The 10,189-nt window shown below is 40.1% G+C and overlaps 1 protein-coding gene and 1 pseudogene across 1 annotated transcript in view; both read right to left on the bottom strand.

Annotated features, from left to right (window-relative positions):
- Positions 1-4,506: 4,506 nt before the first annotated feature.
- LOC112471404 lies at positions 4,507-4,625 on the bottom strand (annotated as a pseudogene).
- A 140-nt stretch (positions 4,626-4,765) lies between these two features.
- LOC102894696 (nucleosome assembly protein 1-like 4) overlaps positions 4,766-10,189 on the bottom strand; it is a gene marked incomplete at its 3' end in the record, with an annotated part of 13,223 nt that continues 7,799 nt past the window's right edge. The window contains 4 exon segments of the mRNA XM_025040074.1: positions 4,766-4,797; positions 6,849-7,188; positions 7,191-7,812; positions 7,814-7,935. Of these exon segments, the coding sequence (XP_024895842.1) occupies positions 4,766-4,797; positions 6,849-7,188; positions 7,191-7,812; positions 7,814-7,935 (1,116 nt within the window).

Genomic DNA, 10,189 nt, shown 5'->3' with positions numbered 1-10,189 from the left:
TTCTTATGGCTGAGTAATATTCCACTGTATATATGTACCACAGCTTCTTTAGCCAATCATCTATCGTAGGACACTTCATTTGCTTCCATGTCCTGGCCTCTGTGAATAATGCTGCTATGAACATCGGCATGCAAATATCTTTTCGGATATGAGTTTTCAAGTCTTTGATGTTCCTGCTTTAAAACTTGAACATGTCCTTCTAGGCCAGGGTGCTATGGCAAAAAAATTTCAGTTTGCTGGCCTGTTGTGAGTGCACAGGGAATAGCCATTGTCGTTTGAGCACTGGCAGCCTAGCACTGTTCGCCTGTGCCAATGATATTGACATTACATATGAATGTACTGTACCCTGTCTTTGGCAGTGTTGCTTATCTGTCAGTGGACGGTTCTTTCCTTGCTGCGTCACTCTAAGCAATTAAAGGATCGACTAGAGGACTGATGACAGGAATATCATGTTGTTATTCTGACAGTCCAGCAGTACTGAAAGCAGTAAGATAATTTGACTCTACATTCCATTGGTGCTTAAAAAAGTGGTACTTGCTCTTGGAACCTCTCAAGGCTTAAGCCAATGTACCAACTGAAGAAACCAAACTCATAGGGGGTCTGTTAATCTTTAAAGGAGATGGATCAAAAGCAAGTCAACATAGTAGTTACCCCCAGTGACATGAACAAGGCGCTGCATTTTGGATTCAGAATAATGTCGTGTTTGCTATTGCAAAGAGGAGGATGGTAGAGTTGGAAGGTTCCAAAGTGAGGAGAGACCTTTGCCAAATGAGTCAATTCCTAAACCTCACTTTCCCATGTAAAAGATGAGGGCTGCATCAGATGAGTGCTTCTTAAGTGTGGCCAAAGAAGAATTATTTGTTAGTCTGAATTGTGGGGGTGGGGGGTAGGGTGAGCCAGAGGGGAGAAGGGAGGAACGGGGGGCACTTCGTAATCATATCTTCTTTCAAATCCATCTGTATGATTCTGATTTGCATCCTGGGTGAACGATTGGGCCAAATGATCTCTAAATTTCTTTGCAATTGTGTTTTAGAATCTATCTATCTATATATATCTATATATACACACATGTTTTATTTTGTCATCAAATGGTAATCTCAATCTATGAAAACATGGGAGGTACCCAGGAAAACTGCATAACTCTGGAAATGGCCAAAGCCATCACCTTAAATACCATCTCCTAAAGATAAAGGAAGATGTTGGGGGTAGGTAAGTCCCTTACTGGAGGTTTTCAGGCAAAGCTCAGTAAAGAAGAGTACCGTTGTTACGCAGATTTAAGTCCTTGCCTTCTCCATTGGTGAGTTTCTAGAGATTTAGAGTCATCCTCCTCTTCCTGGTACTGAAAGGAAGACACCCTTAAAGATAGAGATTGCCCTTATATATGTAAATGTCTCTTACAGAAGAGTAACTTCTACTCAGTTTTCAGAGATTTTCCTGTTTGCTGTTTCTTAAAAATAATTTGCCTAAAATAATCCTTAGGTCAAAGAGACATATGTTGGGGTGGCAAATTCTGTACCCTTTTAACCTACAGGTTATTTAGACAAAATATTGGTACATGTCTATTGTTTAGCTGTTAACGGTTTTCATTTGTATCAATAAGAATTTTGTAGAAAAACGATCAGAACACACACATAGACATATAGGTGTACGTTTATTTCAAGGAATTGGCTTATGCATTTGAAATTGTGGGAGCTGACCAATCTGAAACTTAGGCAGGAGTCTTGAGACAGAATTTCTTCTTTTTAAGAGGAACTTCAATTTTACCCTTAATCCATTTCCCGTTTGCTCCAAGAGTATTCGCTGGCTGCGCGTTTACCCCGAGATAACTCGCAGATTACAGTTCTAACCTTACCCCCAAAGTTTGCCACAAAACATCTCGCTTTTATTATTACTTTTGCATAGCTCTAGTATATCAATAGTCTTTGAAAACAAATGACATCATTCCATTTATAGCATTCTGTTTTTAGTAGTGGTATTTCCACTTACAAAATATAGTAATTCTCGATCGCTGAAAATGTCAAATCCTAGAAAACGTAGCATTCCCACGCGTGATGTTAACATCATTCTCGAACAGTCGTTAGCCAGAGATTCATTTGATGAATCCGATTTATGTATACACTTCTGTTACATTAGGATTAGAGACAAGTTCTGTTTAGAAATAACTCCCGAGAACAGTTTTTATATTTTCACATTGAAAACCAGTCAGATTTGTTTCAGTCTCAAAGAGTGTTTTTATGTAAAATTAAATTATAGGTAGCAGCGAGCTGCACTTTTTTTTTCTAAGTGGGAAATGGGTTAATCTCTCCACGTATTTGTGGTTCTTCCCGCTCTCTTTTTACAATTGATCTCCAGTTTCAAAGCATTATGATCAGAGAATATGCTTGATATGATTTTAATCTTCTTAAATTTGTCAAAGCTAGTTTTGCGTTCCAACATATGGTCCATCCTTGAGAATGTTCCATGTGCACTAGAGAAGAATACATAAGCAGCTGTTTGGGAATGAAAGGCTCTGTAAATGCCGATTATGTCCGGTTGGTCTAAGGTATCATTTAAGATTGTTATTTTCTTATTTGTTTTCTGCTTGGATGATCTATCTATAGCCAGCAGTGGGGTATTTAGGTCCCCTACTATTATTGTGTTTTCATCAGTTTCTCCTTTTAGTTCTGTTAGCAATTGCTTTATATATTTTCGTGCTCTCTGATTAGGAACATATGTATTGATAAGTGTTGTGACATTTTGATGTATGCTCCCCTTTATCATTATGAAGTGTCCATCATTGTCTCCCTCTACCTTTTTTATCTTGAGGTCTATTTCATCAGATATAAGTATGGCTACCCCCGTTTTTCTCTGGATGCCATTTGCTTGGAATGTCATTTTCCACCATTTCACTTTGAGTCTATATTTGTCCTTGTAGCCGAGATGTGTCTCTTGAAGGCAGCATATAGTTGGGTTTTGTTTTTTGATCCAATCTGCTACTCTGTGCCTTTTTATCGGTTGAGTTCAGTCCATTTACATTTAGAGCGATTATTGAAATATGAGGTTTTCTTTATAACCATTTTATCTTTTGTTTTATGGTAGCTCGGTGTCTCCATTGTTTCTTTGCCTTGCATTTCTGTCCGTTATTTTAATTTGGTGGTATTTTATGGTTTTTCCCTCTGTTTCCTCGTTTTGTTATGTGTCTTGGTTTTGAATTTTTTGTATATGGTTATCATTAAGTTTCTGTAAAAGAAAGTTGTATTTACAAACATGCACAGTATTTCTTTTCCTTCTGCATGTGCCTTATCTCCATCCCCCTTTGCAGATTCAGAGCCTTACTCCCTTTATTTTTCTGCTTTTGTTCTCTCACATTATCCTCTTTTTGCTCTAGGTTGCAGGTAGCTGTTGTCTTCTTCTCTTTTTAAAGTGTTCTTTTTTTTACCTTTAACTATTATGTAATATTTAAGCTTATAATACCCTGTTCTTAATAAGGGTCACTTTCCTGTTTCTGTCTGTCTGTTGATCATCTTACTCCTAGTTATATATATATTTTTTTGTCTTTTTGTTCCAGGTAGAATGACCCCTTTCAGTATTTCCTGTAATGTAGGCCTTGTGGTAGAAAATTCCCTCAGCTTTCGTATGTCTGAAAACATGTTTATTTCTCCTTCATATCTAAAGGAGAACTTTGCTGGATATATTATTCTTGGCTAGTAATTTCTCTCAATAGTTTGAAGATTTGGTTCCACCCCCTCCTAGCTTGTAAAGTTTCTGCTGAAATGTCTGATAATAATCTAATGGATTTTCCTTTTTTAAGTTATTGTCTTCTTTTCCCCGGCTGCCTTGAAAATTCTTCGTCATTAATTTTTGGCAATTTTAAAATAATGTGTCTTGGAGAAGGCCTTTTTTGTGTTGAGATAATTAAGTGTTCTGTTTGCTTCATGGATTTAAGGATCCAGTTCTTTCTTTAAGTTTGGGAAATTCTCGTTGACTATTTGTTTTGAATAGGCTCTCTGTTCTCTTCTCCTTCTGGTATACCCATTATTCTTATATTGCTTTTTCTGATGGTGTCAGATAGTAGAGTTCTTTCACTTTTTTCACTCTCAAGTCTCTCTTCTTCCATCTGAGTCATTTCAAGATTTCTGTCTTTGATAGCACTAATTCATTTCTCCATGTAGTCAGCTCTATTCCCTAAGCTTGCTATTTTATCCTTAATCTCCTTTAATGAGTTCTTTGTCTCCAGAAGGTCTTTATTTTAGAGTTCCTTGGTAATGTGTACTTGTCGTTCATTGATTTTATTTGTAAGTTCTTGAACTGTTGATCAGAATTTTTTTTTTGCATCTCGTTAGATTTTTTCAGAAGTGCAGTTTCAAATTTTCTGTCATTTAAGTCACATATTTCTATATTTTAAAGCTTATTTTCTGGAGAAATTTTTTAATAGATTTTTTTTTCAGGTGAGGCAAGCCTTGGTTGACCTCACAGATTGCAAGTCCTTGTCATCTTACAATTCCTTGGGTTTTTTTTAATTTTTTACACCTACAGCACCTGGTCTTCCTAGGTGGTCTCCCATCTAAGTACTAACCAGGCCAGACCCTGCTTAGCTTCTGAGATCAGATAGGATTGGGCTTGTTCAAGGTAGCATGCCCGTAGACTGGAGATTTTTTATTTTCTTTCCAAGCTGCCTTATCACCTTGGTTGTTCATGGTGTTTAACGGACTATTTCTCTGCCTAGGCATTAATGGGAATATACTCTGCTTTTTTTAAAAAAAGATAATTTATTGTATAGTAATCTCTCTTTAGTAGGTTGATGAGGTTTTTCTTTCGATTTCCAGTAGATGGTGCCCAAGGCTCCTGCACTGCCCAAGCCCTTTGGATGTCTGCTTTGAGGTTAAAAATGCCCTTTATTCTCTGGGGAGATATGTATCTCCTCTGTGACCAGGTCACCTTGGTCCCAGGACTCCACCCCCATGGGAAAATGTGAAGGTTGATGGGGGTCTGAGCCTCTGCAAAGACCCTGAAGTCCTGGTACTGCCCCAATATTCAGATGCAATGCTTCACTTCTTCCTTCCAAATCAGCTGGACTGGGTGGAGGCGGGGTAGATTGCAAGAGGCCAGTGGTGTGTGTGGTTGTTTCCCTTCTGGTAATGCTGGCCCTTAAGGATCAGCTGCCTTGCTTCTATATTTCCACCCCTGTCACTGGGACTGGCTACAGTGTATAAACATTTCAGTTCTGGTTGCTGCAGATTCCCTTGGGACTTGTTGCTAGTGTTGGGAGGGTAGGGGGGTGGAGGGAGGGCACACTCTGGGATGGTAGGGGGAGGTGGCCAGGCTTCATGACTCAACTTTCTGCCTAGCAATGGCGATTGCTAAGACATAGCTGTCCTGATAACTGGGCTTTGCTGCATAGGATATGCTGATCACTCAGGTAGGACTGTTCAGGGCTTCAAAGAGCCAAAATACTGCCTTGTAGTTCCCCCTTCCCCCTCTTCCTGCAGAGAACTTTGGGCTCCATTCTGTAGCACCTGTCTTTGATCTTCTCTCCCTTTCCACCTTCCTGTCTCCTGTGATTGGCCCACCTTCCGATGCTCTGATGTGCAGATCTCTCAGACGAGCTTGTGTTCAGATTAAATGTTATTTGTTGAATTGTAGGTGTTCAACATGTAATTTCAAGGGGAGATCACTCACACATCCATGCTTCTGACGTCACTCCTTTTTTTTCATGTTTCACAACTTTAATGCAATATTCCTAAATATTCTGTACAAATTGAAAATAACATATTTTGTTACAGATATATTATCAGTAAGGGCAATGAACACTCTCTGGGCCTGGCAACAGTGTGGACCTGGTATCCCTGGCCTGCCAGGGACTGTGGTCACACACATGGAAACCCCGCATATCAGCCATAAATAGGTCACTCTGAACCCAAGGCTTTTAAAACAAGATGGATGTGGAGCTGAGAAATGGGAGCTGCAGAGAGGGTGACACACAACATTTACACACTGAGAGAGAGCCTCCAGCTCAAGACCCTCACCATAGTAGATGGGCAAATCCTGGCTCTGCTTACAACCCCATCCTCAAAGCCGAGCGTGGTCTGCATGTCACAGAAGCAAGTCCCTGGCATCATGGTAGGACGGGGTGCAGTTTCTCTCATACAGGACTCTCTCCTGGAGGAGAGAGTACTATCGCCGTCTTGTCAAGTTTCCAGGTCTCCAGTCAAAAACATACTCCGAGGACAATTGACAGCATGCGACCCAAGCCCTTATAGTATGAAAGAATAAATAAATATGGCGATGAAGCACACAAGCTCATGCCTCAGCAAGGTGTATGCCACAACCCCCACCCCACCCCAAGGAAAATAAAACCAAAGAAAAAGCACTCTGAGGATAAACAGGACCCCACTCTACAGCTCTCCTGAGATGATCAGATACAGAAGACCAAGAAGACCATGTGGATTTCTTCAAATGAAAGAAGAATCGATACAATGGTGGAAGTGGTGTAGTTGGTTCTAGATGCCCTGAAACCATGTTCTCGGACATCTGCCCTGGGTCTCAAGTGACCTCCCACCCCCAATGCCAATGTGGTCTGTAGGGCTCTCCCGAAGGCAGGGCCTGGGAAAGTCTACTGAGCCACACCCAAGGCCGTGTAAGTTACTTGAATTAAATCTATTCGTGAAAGGCATTTAAGTTGGCACTGTACAGGTTAAGCAAAATAATGACAAAGGAAAAGTTAAAATGAAAATCACACGCTTGAAAACAAGTGACATGTAAGCACTATCACTACAATGGTGTTGCAGCCATGATGAGACCTGGAAGTCACCTCTAAGTGGCAGCCACACTGGCGGAGGCTCACTTGCTTCTCACTGCTGTTTGCAGTCGGTTAATTTTGGCATCGTCCTCATCTTCTCCCTCCTCATGACTTTCTAATTCTTTCTCTTCTCCTTCCTTATCTTCAAAATTGTCAGCCTCTATGGTCTCTCCTGTGAAGTTCAGCACAGCTGGCACGACTGTCCGCTCATGAAACAAGTGTCCAATCCCTATGTCGGAGGCTAATGTGAATTCAGAGTCTTCATCCAGCGATTCTCCATCCCCAGATGCTTTCAGCAGATTGAAGAAGTTGAAAAATGAATTGTAGGGAACTTGTTTGGTAATTGTTCTGACAGTGCTTCGTCCCTCATGTTTCTGCTTTTTCTTGATCATTTTGACTGTGGCATTTTTTTCCCTTTCTTCCAGTCACTAGTGCAGTCATCACAGTCGAGTATTTCAGGAACTTCAAAGGAAAAGGGGCCTTATCTCGCTCCGACTTCACCTTGTACCATTTTTGTCAGGACTGAATTGGTAAAGTAGTCATTGGGTTCAAAGTGGAGCCATAATACAAAAGACAGAGACTGTCCAGGGTTGGAAATTTTCACTTTAATACCCTGCAGGTGTTTCAAGATTGACTCATCATATTCCTGGACTAAGTCACTTAGCATATATACATTTCTGAAGATAGTGAACCAGAAGCCCGCAATCCCTCTGGGGCTTGGTTCTTTTGCTTTGTGCCTTCTTTTTCTGCTATGACTATGTTTCACGTCTCCAGCCAATTTATTCTCCTCTTCATTCTCACTGTGCCATTCCGATTCTGCATCTGTCAGCTCAACATCATCAGTGACGAATTCCCTTCTCTTGTCAAAGAGAGGCTGATACAGTGCCATGTACTTCCTCTTCAGGTCATGGACCTCGTCATAGAACTTGGCTTGTGTGTGACCACACTTCCCCTGAAGTTGTTTCAATGCATCGATTCTTCTCTTTACTGCTTTAGGTAAAGTATTGATGTAACTCGAAGGAGCGTAGGAGACTGTCACGTTGTTCCTGTAAGGCTGCCAGCACCTGAGGATTCTGCATCACCTGATCTGTGAGTTTTTCTGAAGTATTTGCATTTTTAGCAGCATCCAAGGAATCTGAAGGAACCTCATCTGAAAACTAATCTATCATCTGAATGTTTTTTTTTCTCCTCACACCTCCTGTGGCAACAGTGGCTTCACTTCCATTCTTAATAAAAACCACAAGGGCTGGTGCAGTCACAATGTTGGTTATTGATAGACTGAGACCAGTACAAAACAAGTGTATGTAGATTTAACTTTTATTGTTGATTTCTCATCTAATTGTATTTTCAGATATTTTCACCTGTGACGTCAGTTCTTTGAAATTTGGTAAAACTTCCTTTATGTTCTGTTTCAGTGGCGCTCAAGGTCTAGGAAACAGAAGGCACATTCAACTGGGATTTTGACAAAAATGTATTTACAAGTATGTTGAGGGAGGTCACGGCACCTGTGAACTATCAACAGTGAAAAGGGGCTATTACAATCATCAAGCTTTAAGGGACAAAGGGAGGAAACAATATTACTGGAGCCCAGTGAGATGTAGAGCAGTAGGAACAGGATGCTTTATACAGAGATGCAGAAGCTGAAGTTATAGAAAGGCACCGCTACTGCCAGAATCATGGCAGCCACATAGGTAGGGAGGAAATGGGAAAATTACCCTAATCTCTCTTCATGTTTTCTTATTTTCTGCCAGTATCTTCCAGTAGGAAGCTAGAGTATAAGCAGTCCAGGTAATGCAACTTACAGGGGCTACCACCTAGAGCATAGGACAAAGGGGAGAAGGGCAGAGACTGGATGCTGGAGGGGAGCAAATGGAAAATAACCAGTGAATTTTGCGATGTGACACTGCATAATTGAATATGTCTTATTTTTTGCTTAAAAAGGAGTATGAATTTTTGTGTCAGCCATGATCCAACTAGGAAAACAGAAATCACTCGAAGTGTTTTACGAAGAGCAAATTTAACACAAAGAATTGTTTACCAGGTGACATTAATGCACGGAAATCAAATGAGAAGGTGAAACAGTCGTGAAATTAGCATTCCCAGTAGCTGCATCTCCTCTCAGTCTGGAGGGTCACAGAGAATAGATGATGGTATCAGAAACCAGAAACCAAGCTATCTTCATGAAACTGCTGTTCTGTCAGGGACATAAAAATTCCAGATTTTAATAATTTGGGGAGAATCGTCCTTTTTTTTTTATTGTTGTATCTCTTTTTCTGTGAGTGTTCTTTTCTGTGAGTGTACATTTTCTGTATTTATATTTTCATAGCTTTTTCTGTTAGTATTTCTCTTTAATATTTTTGTTTTATCTTCAAACTTTGTGTTGTTTTATTTATAGTATGGCTCTTTAAGTAGCCTATAACTGTACACTGTGTTATTTTAATCTGTTGCGATAGTCTATCTTTCAATGGATGAATCCAATCTGATTACATTTATTTTGATTGCTATTATTTTCCATTTTTTTTCTTGCCTCAAACTTGACATGATCACATGCAATGATCAAATGCTTTGCATTTTTGTCTGCCTGAGAGAGTATTTAGTGATGACTTTACCATGCACGTGAGAGGCTATAATTTGCTTTGTGGCAGACTTGACTTCATTTAGCATTAAAATAAAAGAAGGACCTGTAAAAATTTAATCTTAAATCCCTGTTACGCTTTGATCTGTCGGGTAGAATGGCTCATGGTAAGTTTGGATCTTATTCTAAGTATAGTGGGCATCTAGTTAAAATAGTTGAGAATATGGAAATGACATGTTTAGGTTTGAGAGAGAAAAGGATCACTCTGTCTAAAGCATCAATCGACTGTGGGGCTAGAGTGAAAGCAAGGAAACCAGTATTAAAAGAGAAAACCACAGGCCCAAAATGGAGTCACTTGTGCTAAAGCCCACGATACTGAAACTAGACTTAACACCAGAACTAACTGCAATGTTAACCTTCTCCAGTAATGTAATCTTCTTAATCAATAGTCTGGAATTGTCTGGCCAGTCCATTGAGGTAATCTGTCACATGTACTTTCTCCATCCCCCAAAGGAAGCTGAGGCAATCTGCCTAAGACCTCTGCCTAAGAGAAGGTAACCTTGCTTGAAACGATCATTTCTTTTGTTAATAACTTTCTTGTCCTATTCAGTTTCTACCTATAAAAGCCTTCTATATTGCATAGCTTCTCAAGGCCCCCCTCTACTTTCCTGATGGGATGCTGCCCATTCATAATAGCTCAATAAAGCCAATTAGACCTTCCGATTTACTCAACTGAATTTTTGTTCCTTAACACCAGTCACCCATGTAAGAGATGATGGTGAATTGGGCTAGGGTGGTAGTGGTGGAAGTGGTGACAAGTGGTCCAATTCTGGATG

This window comes from Pteropus alecto, unplaced genomic scaffold (genome assembly GCF_000325575.1).
Source record: "Pteropus alecto unplaced genomic scaffold, ASM32557v1 scaffold309, whole genome shotgun sequence".
NCBI classification, from domain to species: Eukaryota; Metazoa; Chordata; class Mammalia; order Chiroptera; family Pteropodidae; genus Pteropus; species Pteropus alecto.
The sequence above is the reverse complement of the archived record's forward strand: the minus strand, read 5'-3'. Positions and strand labels throughout refer to the sequence as shown.